Here is a 17,200-nt window from a genome sequence, read left to right as displayed (position 1 = left end):
GTTTTTCGAGATAGGGTCTCACTCTAGCTCAGGCTGACCTGGAATTCTCTCTAGTCTCAGGGTAGCCTCGAACTCTCGGCGATCCTCCTACCTCTGCCTCCCGAGTGCTGGGATTAAAGGCGTGTGCCACCACGCCCAGCTGCACAACTATTCTTTAATTTCTTCCTGTGCTGTTATTTCAATCAGTTGCTTGCAAAAATAAGTTTTACTCAAAACATATAAATACTTAAATATGTTTATTACTGATTTATATTTGCATGATTTAGTTTCAGAACCCGCACCGGTGGCAATTCCTGTCTCATCTTCCAATACCACTGGTGCTGCTGCTTCCTCCTCCACTGTGGGTGCAGTTAGCCCAGAATCTCTTCACTCTACATCTGCAGTGAACATCCTGGAAAATACAAACTCCACAGAGCCTTCCACACCCATCGAACGTGATGGACCTCCTTCAGACCAGCTTGCAAAAAGACAGGATACTGTCGCCATAGAAGGTTTTACAGATGAGGAAAATATAGAAAGTGGAGGAGAAGGCCAATACAGAGAGCGTGATGAATTTGTGGTAAAGATAGAAGACATAGAGACGCTAAAGGTGAGGTGAATGTTCACAGGTGCAAAGGTGGAGCATTGCAGGAAGTCATACTTTTATAATTATAAATGATCCTAGGTGTTTATGAGATTAGATGTCAGATTTTTCAATTTGGATTTTACTTTTTTAAAAAATATAGTTTCAGGCGGGGTGTGATGGCACATGGCTTTAATCCCAACACCCAGGAGGAAGAGGGAGGAGGAAGAGGTAGGAGGTGCCATGAGTTCAGGGTCACCCTGAGACATTGTAAATTCCAGGTCAGCCTGGACTAGAGCAAGGCACTACCTCAAAAAAATAGAAAAACACACAGGCTGCATAGGACTCACTATGTAGCTCAGACTGACAAGTCATGATCCTCTTGATTTAGCCTCCCATAATGGCAGGTGCCATCACACAATGTGTCAGATATTTGAACAAAGGAAATCATGGAAAATAATTTAAACTTTATCTGACTAGATACTTTTGACTACTCAGTTGTGTTTAACACTTTCAATTATAGCAGGGTTTTGGCTTCATTTTGTTTGAGACAGGATGTCTTGTAGTTCAGGCTGACCTTGACCTCACAAGCTGACCGTGACCTTGAGCTTCTCATCCTCCTTACTCTGCCCCCTGAGTTCTGGGATTACAGGTGTGCACTCCTTTGCCCAGTTTTTGACAGTGCTGAGGATTGAACTCGGGGCTTAGTGTATGCGAGACAAGTATGGACCCCAGCCCAAATTACAGCATTTTGAAATGTTAGTTTTTTTAAGCTTCCCAAGTGAACACATTATTATCATTATTCCCAAGTGGACATATTTATATAATTTTTTTCATATTTGTATAATTTAAAAGCATAATGAAAATTAAAAGTCTATTAAAAGTGTAATTAAACTTAGTTTCATACATTTTAAATTTTAGTTCCAGGTGTAGAATTATAATTTCATAAAAAATAGCCATTCTTTTTTGTGTTTTGACACAGGATCTTGCTACATAAGCCCAGATTGTCCTTGAACTATCTGCAGTTCTCTTGACTCAGCCTTCTAAATGCTGAGCCCCTACACCCAACTAGCTTCACTTAAAATTGTTCACTTGTGCTGAGTGTGGTGATACACACACTTTTAATCCAGCATTTGGTAGGAAAAGATAGGAGGATCACCCTGAAACTACATAGTGAATTCCAGGTCAGCCTGGGCTAGAGCAAGACCCTATCTCAGGAGGGGGGAAATTGTTACTTTTACCTGATTTTATTTTTTTATTTTTTATATTAGGGTGGAGAAGAGTGTTCTTCTAAGGAACAATGAGTCATCTATAATCCTACCACTCACAGCGAACTGCCATTTAAATTTGAGTATAGTTGTTTTGGTTCTTATAAGATTGCATAAGTGATTTATGGTGAAACCTTTAGGAACATCTAATCGTTTTCACTTTTAAAAGGGCAGTTAGTGAGCTAATTATTTCTAGAAGAATTTAGCCATGATAGAATAGGATTATTTCTTGGAGTAGGTTTAGCTCAACAACAGAGTACTTTTCTAGCATAAGTATAATCAATTCTGCTTATTATAGGAGGCCATAAAAATAGGAAAAGAACCCCCAGCCATTTGGAAAGTACAGAAAGCTTTGTTACAGAAATTTATTCCTGAAATCCGAGATGGGCAAAGAGAATTTGCAGCTACAAATAGTGTAAGTAGAATGCATGATTACATTGTCTTTGTACAGTTTGACAGTGATACTCCAGAAAAATACAGAATGAATTTCTAGTAGAGAACAGCATAAATTTTAACTACATAGTATTTGATACTCTGCTCATGTGTTTTAAAATGAAATAACTATAGTGTTGTTTGACATTTATGTTGTGTGTGTGTGTGTGTGTGTGTGTGTGTGTGTGTGTGTGTGTGTGTGTTAGGGAAGATTTCAGATGTACTTAGAGGCTCTTATTGATTATACTTCAGTAAAATATTCTGAGTTACCAGAAGACCAGAGGCATTATTCTCTTATAATTATAGTTGATCAATGGATTTGAGGAAGCATCTGCCAAATGAGGTTATATCTGTAACCAGTGTGGACTAGCTTACAGTCAAGAATGTACTGGGGGCTGGAGAGGTGGCTCAGCCAGTAAAGGCGCTTTCTTGCAAAGCTTGCCAGCCTGGGTTCAATTCCCCAGCTACCCACATAAAGTCACATGGATGTTTGTTTGCATGGCACGAGACCCTAGTGTGCCTGTGTATACATGCACATACAGACATACATGCATACATACATAAGTAAATGAACAGAAAATTACAAACAGAAAGAATAAGCCTATGGAACTAGAGGTTTATTCCTCCATGGCAGTGCCTGTAGTTAGCTTAGCATGTCCAGGGCCCTGGTTTAATCCCAAGTGTCCCTCCCCAATGTGTGTGCTTGAGCGAGAATCACTTTTCTTCAGAGTGAGTGCGACTAGCATCAGTAGAGCAGCACTTGGGGAGTACAAAGCGTGGGTGATGATGAACCCAACAGAGTAGTGTTTGTGTATATGTTCCATAATTATGTAACGCAGGGTGCTTCTCTCCTTAGTACCTTGGGTATTTTGGAAATACGAAGGCTAAATACAAAAGGATATATGTGAAGTTCATTGAAACTGCAAACAAAAAAGAGTATGTCAGAGTCTGTTCCAAAAAGCCAAGGAGTAAGCCTCCACACGCCATCAGGTATTTACTTTCACATGTACTGTGTTTATGTACTTATAGGCTTATTTTGGGTGTTGTCATTGTACAAAGGGTTACATCAGTTGAAGAGACTAGAAAGTCAGTGCCATTGCAATAAGTGATCCATTTTCAGAGAATGTGATGGGCATGTTAAAGCTCCTGGCTCTCTGTTGGGGTAGGTAACCTTTTTTGCTTGGGTCCTTCCTTTCTTTCTTTCTTCCTTCCTTCCTTCCTTCTTTCCTCCCTCCCTCCCTCTTCTTTTTCTTTCTTTCTTTCTTTCTTTCTTTCTTTCTTTCTTTCTTTCTTTCTTTCTTTCTTTCTTCTTTTCTTGATTTCTCTCTCTCTCTCTCTCTCTCTCTCTCTCTCTCTCTCTCTCTCTCTCTCTCTCTTTCTCTCTCTCTCTCTCTTTCTTTTGTATTTTGGACATTTCCAAGTAGTGTCTTGCTTCAGCTCAGGTTGACCTGGAATTCAGTCTACAGTCTCAGGATGACCTTGAATTCACAGCAGTGCTCCTATCTCTGCCTCCCAAGTACTGGGATTAAAAGCATATGCTACCATGCCTGGCTTGGGGGTCCTTTTTTTTTAAAAAAAAAAGGGGGGGTTAATTCATCTATTTCTGTGTATGCCAGGGCCTCTTAGAGTTGCAGACACCAGACACTTTGATGTCACTCTAGTATAGTGAAATTGTTTGAGCCTGCTCTTTGACATAAAGAACCTTTCTGGAGTCATCTTTTCTATCCATAAAGTCAACATAATAAGGGAATGTCAAGTTTACAGTGATAACTATGAGACTGTACAGTCTTAGGCAAGTACACAGTAGAATTATTGTCACAAACAAATTGCCTGAGGTGTTTGCTGCGTGGATCTGGAAAATAACTTTCCTGACCCTGTGATGTATATGGGAATGTGGGTGCAATCCTGCAGATCTTAATCTACTGCCGGGCAGGCCTCATTCAGTTAGGATTGCTACCTTTTGGAAACTACTCACCCAGATGAGGGAATTTATCCACAGATTTCTACCTCATCACACAATAAATCTTCAGGGCTTTCAGACAGATGCATTTTGGATTTCTACATTAAAGCTTAGTACCAACACAGCCTGTGAGTTACTGATGGTCAGAGTGAAATTTGACATTCAGCCTCATAGTCTCTGGGAAATGAATCCATAAGTGGAGGTTGAATAAATAGTCACTTATTAACTGAATATTAAATGTCAAGATAATGTATTTTAAGAAAACTTTGAGGTTAGAGAGATGGATGGTTCAGCAATTCAGGCATTGGTTTGCAAAGCCTGTTAGCCTTGTGAAGTTCAATTCCCCAGTCATCCAAATAAAGCTTGCCACAAAAAGTGATGCAAGCCTCTGATGGTTTGGTGGTGAGTTTGCAGTGGCAAGAGACCCTGGCACGTATGTGTGTGGAATGCATGCACACACACACACACACACACACACACACACACACACACACACATATACACACACACATTAAATGGGGGAAATGGAAAGCACAAATTAAGTAGTTTTAAAAAAATTAAAGAAAGTTTTATGGGCATTACTGTTGACATGCTATGGAACATGGGCTTTATTTTAGAGGGGTAATCATTTCTTCTGTAATTACGACTTTTTTCTTAAATAATTTAGTCTTACAATATTGAATTATGCTAATAAGTTTGTTCTAATATTGCAGAACTGTTCAGGCAAAGCCAAGTAGTAGCAGTAAAATTGCTGATCCTCCAGCATCAAAAGCTACACCTACAAAAGCCCCTTCTACAAAACCCAAAGTTAAGCAGCTCAAAGTGAAGGCTGAGCCGCCACCAAAGAAACGGAAGAAGTGGAAAGAAGAGTTTTCATCATCACAGTCAGAATCCTCTCCTGAGGTCCATTGTAGCAGTAGTGATAATGAGGGTGAGTGTGCCACGAAATGAACACCGAATGAGATACCTTTGGCTACTGTGCCGGATGGAGGTCAGCAGGGATTTGTCTGTCAGGATTGATGATATCTACCTTCTAAGCTCCTTATGCTTTTGTGAAAATAGCCCATCAACTGAAGCATGCTGTCAGCCCACACATGTGACTTGGAACAGGCAGGACGTACTTTGAGTTCTAGCCTTCCAAGCCTTTTTTTTTTTTTTTTTTTTTTTTTTTTTTTAATGGAGACAGGATCTCCTGTAGCCCAGTGGGCTTCAAACACTCTAAGAATGACATTGAACTCTTGATCATCTAGCCTTAGTAATGCAGCCTTCCTTTTTTTTTTTTTTTTTGTTTTTGAGATGGGTCTTGCTCTAACCTAGAGGAATTTGCTATATAATCTCAGGCTGGCCTTGAACTCTTAGTGATCCTCCTACCTCAGCCTCCTGAGTGTTGGGATTAAAGGCATGCATCACCAGGCTTGGTTCACATCCCTTCTTTTAATGTAGTCTTTCTTATATAAATAAGATAGGGATAAAGTCAGGTCATCTTGTCATAAATTTATGAGTCTGTGTTTATGCTAGGAAAAAAAAAGAAAAGAAGGTTTGGAGACATGGCTCAGTGGTTAAGGCACTTACCTGCAAAGGCTAATGAACAAAGTTTGATTCCATAGTACCCATGTAAACCAGATACACAAAGTAGCCCATGCATCTAGAGTTTGTATGTAGCAGTAGAAGCCCTGGTGTTTGCATTCTCTCCCTCTCTCTCCTCTATCCCTCTGAAAATAAATAATAGTGCTGGAGAGATGGCTTAGCAGTTAAGGCACTTGCCTGTGAAGCCTAAGGACCCAGGTTCCATTCTCCAGGTCCCACATAAGCCAGATGCACATAGTGGCACATGCATCTGGAGTTCGTTTGTAGTGGCTAGAGGCCCTGGAATACCCATTCTTACTCTCTCTCTGTCCTCTCTGTCTCTAATAAAAATAAATATATATTGTTGGGTGTGGTGGTGCATGCCTTTAAGGCAGAGGTAGGAGGATCGTCGTGAGTTTGAGGCCATCCTGAGACTACATAGTGAATTCCAGGTCAACCTGAACTAGAGTAAGATCCTGCCTTGAAAAACCAGAAATAATAAATAAATTAAAAAATAAATCAAGAAAAAAAAATTAAGAAAATAAATAAAAATATTTTTTAGGGCTGGAGAGATGGTTTAGCTGTTAAGTGCTTGCCTGTGAAGCCAAAGGATCCTGGTTCGAGGCTCAGTTCCCCTGGACCCATGTTAGCCAGATGCACAAGGGGGCACACGCGTCTGGAGTTCGTTCGCAGTGGCTGGAGGCCCTGGCATGCCCATTCTCTCTGTCTGTCTCTGCCTCTTTCTCTGTCTGTCACTTTCAAATAAATAAATAAATATATATATATATATATATTTTTTTTTTTTAAAAGGAAATAAACCTTGAAAGTAGCAACTCAAAGTATGAAATTAATACAATATAATTACATATATGATATATACATCATTAACATATTCTATTAATATATTAATATGCATATATGTATATCTATACTATATATATACATACATATACATATATATATATGAATGATACACACTACTCTGCATTTGCCACTAGCCAGTTGTGCCCATCATTGAACTAGAAATTCTGTCCCTCGTTAAGCTACACACCTTCTTTTGTGTTTTCATTTTCTTTTTGGTAAAATGAGATTGAAATAGATCAGCAGTTGTCATGCTTTCTGATCACAGAACCCCTTTTTTTCCACTCTCAAAAATTGTTAGTAATCAGTAATCCTAGTATAAGGGAGGCAAGAAGATCAGTCAGGAGTTTAAGGTCAGCCGGAGCTACATGAGACACTGTTCCCTCCCAAAAAAAACATGGCGGGTTGAAGGGATGGCTTAGTGGGTAAGGCAGTTGCCTGCAAAGCCTAAGGACCCAGGTTTAATTTTCCAGTACCCATGTAAGCCAGATGCATAAGGGGATGCATGCTTCTGGAGTTCATTTGCAATGGCTGGAGGCCCTGGCGTACCCATTCTCTCTCTCTCTCTTTCTCTACCTGCCTATTTCTGTATCTCTCTCAAATAAATAACAATTTAAAAAAAGAAAAAATGTTATGGATCCTAAAGAGTAACTATGTAAGGTATCTCTGTTAAGATTTACCATATTGGAAATAAAACTGATAATTGCAAAATATTAGGATGTATACTACACATTACATTAGCCATCAAACTTGGGGGCTAGAGAGATGGATTAGTGGTTAAGCTTGCCTGCAAAGCCTAAGGACCCAGGTTTGATTCCCCAGTAAGCACTTAAGCCAGATGCACAAAATGGTCTATGTGTTGAGTTCTTTTGCAGTGGCTAGAGGCCCTGGTCTGCCCATTCTCTTTCTCTCTGTCTTTTATAAGTAAATAAATAAATAAATGTTTTTAAAAAGAACTGGTAAGTGGTATATGGAAGAAATTTCAAACAGTTCAGCAGCAGGCAGAGGTTGACCATATCCTGCAGACCATATCTGATTATCAGCAAAAAAGCCTGGAATCTTATAAACAAAGGGGACTCTTGAGGGATTTAAATAGGGGAGCAAGGGCTTGGGGCAATTACTCAGAAGTTAAAGGTGTGTTTATTTGCAAAGTCTACTGGCCCAGGTTCAATTCCCCAGCCACTCATAAAGCCAGACAGGCATTTAGTTGCAGTAGCAACAAACTATGGTATACCCATATACATACACATTCATATACATGCAAATAAATAGGGAGCAACATGAGAAAAAAATTAATATTTTTATTTATTTATGTGAGAGAGAGAGAGAGAGTATGGGCACTCCAAGGTCTCTTTTGTTTTGTTTTTGTTTTTGGAGCTAGGGTCTCACTCTAGCTCAGGCTGATCTGGCATTCATTCACTATGTAGTCTCAAGATGGCCTCAAACTCATGGCAATCCTTCTACCTCTGCCTCCCTGGCTCCACCAAGGTCTCTTGAAACTGCAAAGAAACTCCAGACATATATGCCACTTGTGCATGTGGCTTTACGTGAATGCTGAGGAATCAAACTCAGGACATCAGGCTTTATAAGCAAGTCCCTTTAACCTCTAACCCATCTCTCTAGCCCACAAAATTTTAATTATAAGATACAACGTCAGGCATAAACTGTATCTCAAGCAATGGCAATAGGAATAGAGGAGGGACAGATTGGAGAAATTCAGGATATAATCTTTTTTAAAAAAATTATTTATTTGATACAGAGAATGGGACTTTGCAAGTACCAGGGCCTTCTTCAGAATGGAAGTTTAGGTGTATTTTTATTTTATTTTATTTTTTGGATTTTTGAGGTAGGGCCTTACTTTGCCTCGGCTGACCTGGAATTCACTATGGAGTCTCAGGGTGGCTTAGAACTCATGATGATCCTCCTACCTGAGCCTCCCAAGTGTTGGGATTAAAGGTGTGTGCCAATAACAGCTTTAAGTGTATTTTTTAAGTTATTCATTTGTAAGCAAAGAGAGAGATAGGAGAGAGACAGAGAACGGGCCACTGCAAATGAACTCTAGATGCATGCACCTCTGTGCATCTGGCTTTACATGGACTGTGGGGAACTGAACCCAGGTCATTAGGCTTTGTAGGCAAGCAAGCACCTTAACTGCTAAGCCCTTAAATGTATTTTTAAAATATTAATTTTTTTATTCACAAATAGAGATAGAAAGAGACAGAATGGGCCTGGGTCATTAGGCTTTGTAGGCAAGTGTCTTATCTGCTAAGCTATCTGTCCAACCCCCAATTTTTAAAAAAAAATATTTTACTTATCTGAGAAAGAGAGGTAGAAAGAGGGCATGCCAGGGCCTCTGGCCATTGCAGACGAACTCTAGATGCATGTGCCACCTTATGCATCTGGCTTATGTGGGTCCTGGGGAATCAAACCTGGGTCCTTATGCTTGGCAGGCACCTGCCTTAACCCCTAAGCCATCTTTCCAGTTCTTAACTTGGGTTTTGAATTTATAATCAAGTAAAATTTTCTTGTACTGGTAACATGACTGACCATTAGGTGCCACTAGTAGTTACGCAAGCACATTTTAATGTCTTGATAGAAGTCAAACATACTGCTGGGTGTGGTGGTGCACACCTTTTAATCCCAACAAAAAAGAAATCAAACATACTAATATAGATTTATATCATTTATCTCCTGGTTTTTTTTTGTGTGTGTGTGTGATTTGGTTTTTTTTTTTTGGCTTTTTCAAGGTAGGGTCTCACTCTGGCTCAGGGTGGCCTTGCACTCACAATAATCCTCCTACCTCTGCCTCCTGACTGCTGGGATTAAAGGCATGCGCCACCATGCCTGACCTGGAGGTTTTTTTAAACTTGTTTTGGGATATCTATATAATCTTCAAATCTGTTGGGGATCCACGTTATGTAGGCTAATTCCACTGATATTTATTTAGTAGCAATTAAACCAAATTTTTAAAGTACTTTAAAAAATGAATCAGTAGGGCTGGAGAGATGGCTTAACAGTTAAGGCGCTTGCCTGTGAAGCCTAAGGATGCATGTTCAGTTTCTCTCCGGATCCTATGGAAGCCAGATGCACAAAGGTGACTCAAGCACAAGGTTTCACATGTGCACCAGGTGGCACAAAAGTGTGGAGTTCTCGGTTCGAGGCTCGGTTCCCCAGGTCCCACGTTAGCCAGATGCACAAGGGGGCGCACGCGTCTGGAGTTCGTATGCAGTGGCTGGAAGCCCTGGCACGCCCATTCTCTCTCTCTCCCTCTATCTGTCTTTCTCTCTGTGTCTGTTGCTCTCAAATAAATAAATAAAATAATAAAAAAAAAAAAGAACAAAAAAAAAGTGTGGAGTTCTGGGCTGCAGAGATTGCTTAGTGGTTAAGCGCTGGCCTGTGAAGCCTAAGGACCCTGGTTCAAGGCTCAATTCCCCAGGACCCACGTTAGCCAGATGCACAAGGAGGTGCACACATCTGGAGTTTGTTTGCAGTGGCTCGAAGCCCTGGCGCGCCCGCTCTCTCCTCTCTCTCTCTCTGCCTCTTTCTCTCTCTGTCTGTCACTCTCAAATAAATAAATAAAAATAAACAAAAATAAATCATTTTTTAAAATGTGTGGAGTTCGATTTCAGTGACTGAGGCCCTGGTGTGCCAAGTCTCTCTATTTCTCTCTCGCTCTCACTCTCAAAGAGAAAAAAGATTAACCAGTGAGACTAGAAAGATGGCTCAGCCATTAAGGCACTTGTCTGCAAAGCCTAAGGACTTGAGTTCAGTTTTCCAGTGCCCATGTAAAGCCAGATGCATAAGGTGGCACATGCATCTGGAGTCTATTTGCAGTGGCTAGAGGCCCTGGCATGCCCTCTCTCTCTCTCTCTCTCTCTCTCTCTCTCTCTCTCTCTCTCTCTCTCTCTCTCTCTCTCTCTCTGCCTCTTTCTTTGTCTCATGCTCTATTTTTTAAATATTTATTTATATTTATTAGAGAGAGAGAGGCAGATTGCAAGAGAGAATGGGTGCACTGGGGACTCCAGATTCATGTGTCACCTTGTACATCTGGCTTACATGGGTCCTGAGGAATTGAACCTGAGTCCTTTGGCCTTGCAAGCAAGTGCCTTAACCACTAAGCCATCTCTCCAGCCCGTCTCATGCTCCCTTAAATAATAAATATTTTACTTGTTTGTTTTCTTTTTTCATTTTTTTCTCCCCTTTTTTAAAAAAATCTTTTTGTTGTTAATAAATATTTCAAAAGAAACGGACCAGTGATGGGCAAGAGAGATGGCTCAATGGTTAAAGGTGCTTGCTTGCAAGGTCTGACAGCTTGTATTTGATTCCCAAATAGCTATGTAAAGCCAGATGCACATGGTGCATGTGTCTGGAGTTTGTTTGCAGTGACTGGAGGCTCTGATGCACCCATACTCCCTTTCTCTCTCTCTCTCTGTCTCAAATAAATTAGTGAAAATATTTTTTAAAAAATTATTTTATAGGGCTCAGAGAATAAGGTGCTTGCCTGCAAAGCCTAAGGACCTGGGCTTGATTCCACAGTAAATAAATAAATAAAATAAATAAATAAAGCCAGATGCACAAGATGGCCCATGCCTCTGGAGTTCATTTACTAGTGGGTAGAGTCCCTGATGCACTATTCTCTCTTTTTGCCCCTCTCTCTCTCTTTCATAAGTAAATAAAATTATTTTATAAAAAGGAACCAATGGGGGAGCTGGAGAGATGGCTCAGTGGTTATAGGCACTTGCTTACAAAACCAACCTGAGTTCAATATCCCAGCGCCTTTATAAAACCAGATGCAAAGAAGCACAAGCATCTGATCCCAATGCCCTACAGCGATAGGAGGCAGAGCCAGGAGAATCTGAAGCTCCTGGTCGAGCTAATTTGATGGTAGTTTGCAGTCTGGCAGTTTGTTTGCAGCAGCAAGGGTCTGTCTTAAAGACAGTGGTACAGACACCTCAAAGCTGTCCTCTGACTTCCACATGCCCACCATGACCCACATACTCATACACACACAGTAAGTATGTCTGTCTGTCTGTTTCTCTCTCTCTCTCTTTTTTAATGTATTTATTTATTAGAGAGAGAAAGAGCATGGTTGTGTCAGGGCGAAGTCCAGATGTATGCACCACCTTGTGCATCTGGCTTTACATGAATACTAAGGAGTCGAACCTGGATCCATAGGCTTTGCTAGCAAGTGCCTTAACTGCTAAGCCATCTCACCAGCCCTAAATCTTGCGTTTATTTATTTGTTTGTTTATTGATTTGACAGAGAAAAAGGGAGAGAGAGAGAGAATGGTCGCACTAAGTACTCCAGCCACAGCAAATGAACTTGAGATGCGTGTGCCCCCTTGTGCATCTGGCTAATGTGGGTCCTGGGGAATTGAACCTGGGTCCTTTGACTTTGCAGGCAAACATCTAAACTGCTAAACCATCCCTCCAGCCCCTAAATCTTTTTTTTTTTTTTTTTTCAATGAATGGGCTGGGGATGTTGCTCAGTGAGTACAGTACTTGCTTAACATGTGTAAGTCTCTGAGCTATGTCCTCAGACCCTTGTTGGTTGTTTTTTGAATTGACAGGTTCATTTCATTAGTTTTTTTTTTTTCATTAGTTTTTAATGAAATATTTGCTTAATTTTTACCTATGTTTATCTAAATTTGAATAGGCACAGTAAGTTAAGTATCAGACATTCTTTGAATAAACAAATGTTATTAGAGGTTTTCTGTTAACCTTTTATTTTGCCACACAAAATGTTTAAAGTGTATTTATTTAGAACTGGTTGTGGTGGTGCACGCCTTTAATCCCAGCACTCAGGATGCAAAGGAAGGAGGATTGCTGTGAGTTCGAGACCACCCTGAGAGTACATAGTGAATTCATCATCAGCCTGGGCTAGAGTAAGATGCTACATGGAAAAAAACATAATAATAATAAAAAAGAAACTCCCCCAGTTCTACATTTACTTAAGTAGAGATTTAATGAAATTAATAATAGTTACAGGTTTCTGAAGGACTATTTTTAAGTAAAAGTAGTTTTTGGTTTTTTCCCCTTGTAAATTCATGGCATTGACATGATAAGTACATAAGTACTAAGCATAGTTTGGAGCCAGTAGTTTTACCCAGTATTACTTTTGTAGATGTTCGTCAATGGGTATTGTGATGATAGTATCATGAACATAAGAGACATCAGAGAAAAATGAAAGTGGCCTGTGAACCGGGTACTGGAGAGTGGCTGCAAGCCCACATTGAAGCAATCTTTTTAATCTTGCATTTATTTAAAATACACACACACACACACACACACACACACATTTTGGTTTTTCAAGGTAGGGTCTCACTCTGGTCCAGGCTGACCTGGAATTAACTATGTAGTCTCAGGGTGGCCTCAAACTCACTGTGATCCTCCTACCTCTGCCTCCACAGTGCTGGAATTAAAAGCATTTGCCACCATGCCTGGCTAAGATATTTTTATTTATTTGACAGAAAAAGAGGGAGAGAGAGACAGAGAGGTAGAGGGAGAGAGAAAATGGGCACACCAAGGCCTCTGGCCACTGTAAATGGACTCCATATGCATGTGCCACCTTGTGCATCTGGCTATTTATGGGTACTAAGGAATCAAACCTATGTTCTTTGGCTTTGCTGTCAAGAGCTTTAACCACTAAGCCATCTCTCCAGCCCTCATCTTGAAATTTTTTGTTGTTGTTGTTGTTTTGTTTTGTTTGAAGTAGGGTTTCACTCTAGTCCAGGCTGACCCTGAATTCACTATGTAGTCTAAGGATGACCTCGAACTCTCAGTGATCCTTCTACCTCTGCCTCCCAAGTGCTGTGATTAAAGGCGTGTGCCACCACACCCAGCCCCTTCTTCTTCTTTTTTTTTTTCCTCATCTTGCATTTCTTGCCATTGGATTTAAGTAAAATTTCCTGTATGGATGTACTAGATTTAAATTTTTAAAGTTTAAATATGTAATAAGTAAAATTCTGAGGTAATCTTTTTTTAAAGATTTTATTTTTATTTACTTATTTGAGAGACAGAAAAAATGGGCACACCAGGGCCTCTTGCTACTGCAAATGAACTCCACATGCATGCAACACCTTGTGCATCTGGTCTATGTGGGTCCTGGGGAAGTGAACCTGGGTCCATTGGCTTTGCAGGCAAGTGCCGTAACCACTAAGGCATCTCTCTAGTCTGGAACTCTTAAGCGAAAAGGAACATGCATATATTAACTTGTAGGTGCTTTACTAACTAGACATAGAGAAGCCATCCAGACTATAATATCCTGAGCTGGGAGCAGGTGTCTGAGGTGTAAGACTGCACAGCCTGAATGTCTGCAGTGGTGCTCTACTCAGGGTCACCTGTGAAGCTTTCTAAGGGACATGTCTAGGCTTCAACAGCATTGAGTGTGTGGGAAGACATATGCATGCCTCACCCTCATGTAGAGGTAAAGGACAGCCTTTGGGTGTCAGTCCTTACCTTCCTCTTCTTTTGAGACAGGGTCTCTTGTTGCTACTTGTTTCAGTTAGCTTCACATTACTGGCATAAAAAACCCAACCATGAGCAGCTTGCAAAAAGTAAAGGGTTTATTTTGGCTTACAAATTCAAGAGAAAACTCTATGATGGCAGGGTAAAGAATACATGTCATGAGCAGAGAGTGGACATCACCCCCTGGCCAACATCAGATAGTCAATAGCAGCAGGAAAGTGTACCAAACACTGGCAAGGGGAAGCTGGATATAACACTCCTAAACCCACCCCCAACAATACACTGCCTCCAGGAGACTTTAATTCCCAAATTGCCACCAGCTAGGGACCTAGCATTCAGAGCACATGTTTATGGATGACACCTGAATCAAACCACCATCCCACTCCACTGGCCAGGCTAGCTGGTCCTCAACCTTCCAGGAAATTCTCTGTTTCCCATCTCCCCACACTGGGATTACAGAAGGCTACCACAGCTTTCAGCTTTTTATTTGGCATCTGGGGATTCAACCTCAACTCACACTTGCACAAGAAGTGTTTTATCCACTGAGCCATCTCCCCAGCCCTTCAAAACCACTTTAAAAAAATGTGTTATTATTTATTTATTTGAGAGCAAGGGGGAGGAAGGCAGGGATAGAGAGAGAGAGGAAGTGACAGAGAGAGAGAATGGGCAGAAGGCACTGTAAATGAACTCCATACACATGCGCCACCTTGTGTATCTGGCTTATGTGGGTCCTCAGGAATTGAATTTGTGTCCTTTGGCTTTGCAGACAGGCACATATTACAGCTAAGCCATGTCTCCAGCCCTAAAACCATTCTTAAGCCTACCACCAACAATGGTTCTGTTTTTGAAAAAGTCTAGCAATCTGCTTTTACTTCTGTTTTGAAAGTTCTCTAGTGCCATTTGTGGTGGCACACACCTGTCTGTAACCATTGGGAAGCTAAGGCAGGGGATTGCTACGAATTCAAGGCCAGCCTTGGATACAGTATGAGATCTTGTCTCAGAAAAGTGGTGGTGCATGCCTTTAATCCCAGCACTTGGGAGACAGAGGTAGGATCACCATGAGTTCAAGGCCATCCTGAGACTAGTGAATTCCAGGTCAACCTGAACTAGAGTGAAACCCTACCTTGAAAACAAAACAAAAAACAAAAAAGAAAAAGGACTGAAGAGATGGTTTAGTGGTTTAGACACTTTTCTGTGAAGCCTAAGGACCCAGGTTTGATTTCCCAGTATCCACATAATCCATATGCACTTGTGACTGGAGTTTGTTTTCAGTGGCTAGAGGCCCTGGCATGCCTATTGTCTCTCTTTCTCTTTTTTGGGTTTTGTTGTTATTTTTTTATTCTTAAGGCAGTTTCATGTAGCCCAGGGTGGTCTTGAACTAGCTGTGTTGTTGAGAACAACATCTTGAATTCCTGCTCCCCCTGCCCCGCCTCTCAAGTGCTGGTTATATAGGTGTGTGCCACCAGGTTTGCCCAGGTTCATCTGGGTGCTTTGAATGGAAAGAAATTAAAATTCAGTCTCCAATCTTTGACCTGTTTATAGACTTCCATTACAAAGAAAAATGTTGAATTTAAAAATAGTATCCGATTTTTTTCCTCACAGAATTTGATCCTCCAGCTCCCTTTGTCGCTCGTTTTCTGAACACAAGAGCAATGAAGGAGACCTTTAAGAGTTACATGGAACTGCTCGTTAGCATTGCTTTGGACCCTGACACGATGCAAGCTTTGGAGAAAAGCAACGGTATGGTCTGCTAAGGAGACAGTCTTGGTTTGGTGCTTTCTCTACTTCTTAAAACCTTTTCTCTTACGTGTTCTTATATTAATATGTTACTAGTTTGTGGCATACATGTCAGAAATAATAAATTATAAGTTAAATTCATAATATCTTAATTCTAGAAAATTTTCAATGTTTCATGCATTATCTGAATGCTAAAACAACTTTAGGGCTGGGAAGATTGTTCAGTGGTTCAAGGCACTGCTGCAAAGCCTGTGTATCTGGGTTTGAGTTCCCAGTACCCACATAAAGCTGGGTGCACAATGTGGTACATGCATCTGGTTGTTTGTAGTGGTACGAGGCCCTGGCAACCCACTTATTCATTCATGCTCTCTCTCTTTCCTTGCAAATAAAAAGTTTTTATTTATTTATTTATTAGAGACAGACACGGGGGGGGGGGAAGGGGGAGAGAGAGAGAGAGAGAGAGAGAGAGAGAGAGAGAGAGAATAAGCATGCCAGGGCCTCTAGCCACTGCAAATGAACACCAGATGCATGTGCCATCATGTGCATCTGGCTTATGTGAGACTTGAAGAATCGAACCTGGGTCTTTATGCTTCATAGGCATGCGCCTGCTAAGCCATCTCTCCAGCTCAAATGAAAGTGTTTTTAAAAAACTATATTTAGCCAGGCATGGTGGCGCATGCCTTTAATCCCAGCACTCAGGAGGCAGAGGTAGGAGGATCACTATGAGTTCAAGGCCACCCTAAGACTAGATCAAGACCCTACCTCAAAAAAAGAAACTGTATATTTTTATATATTTGCAAAGAGAAAAAGAGAGAATGGGTGCACCAGGACCTCTAGTCACTACAAACGAACTCCAGATGTATGTGCCACTTTGCATCTGTCTTTATGTGGGTACTGGAGAATCAAACCTGGGTCCTTAGATTTTGCAGGCTAAGCACCTTAACTGCTAAGCATCCACCCAGCCTATAAATATAAATTTTTAAAAATAGAAACATATAAAACAACTTTTATATTGGATGTGTTTTTAATGTATCCTACTTGAAGTAAGGAAAATTACATAATCATTTGTTCCTTTTTTTCTACAGGCTGCCATTCTCTTTGGTATTTTAGTAAATATCGGTGTTATATGGAAAGGCTATATGTCAATAATTTTTCTAGTAATTGGAAAGATGAATCAGATATTACTGGTATAAAGATTCAGATTGGGGCTGCGAAGATGGCTCAAATTTGTTTGCTTGCAAAGCATGTCAGCCTGGGTTTAGTTCCCCAGTACCCGTATGAAGCCAGATGCACAGAATGGCTAATACATGGTGTGTCTGTTCTCTCTTTCTCTTTCTCTCTTTCTCC

General features: G+C 40.7%; 1 protein-coding gene across 3 annotated transcripts in view; it reads left to right on the top strand.

The window, feature by feature from the left end:
- Qser1 (glutamine and serine rich 1) overlaps window positions 1-17,200 on the top strand; it is a 71,410-nt gene that overhangs the window by 38,296 nt on the left and 15,914 nt on the right. For all 3 annotated transcript variants that reach the window (XM_045155988.1, XM_004660834.2, XM_045155987.1), the window contains 5 exons: window positions 267-589; window positions 2,129-2,245; window positions 3,119-3,252; window positions 4,936-5,153; window positions 15,719-15,856. In XM_045155988.1, the coding sequence (XP_045011923.1) occupies window positions 267-589; window positions 2,129-2,245; window positions 3,119-3,252; window positions 4,936-5,153; window positions 15,719-15,856 (930 nt within the window). The remainder of the gene's footprint in view (window positions 1-266; window positions 590-2,128; window positions 2,246-3,118; window positions 3,253-4,935; window positions 5,154-15,718; window positions 15,857-17,200) is intronic.

Source organism: Jaculus jaculus, chromosome 8, assembly GCF_020740685.1.
Source record: "Jaculus jaculus isolate mJacJac1 chromosome 8, mJacJac1.mat.Y.cur, whole genome shotgun sequence".
In the NCBI taxonomy this organism is placed as follows: Eukaryota; Metazoa; Chordata; class Mammalia; order Rodentia; family Dipodidae; genus Jaculus; species Jaculus jaculus.
Note: the sequence above shows the minus strand (reverse complement) of the source record. Positions and strands in the feature narration are given on the sequence as shown.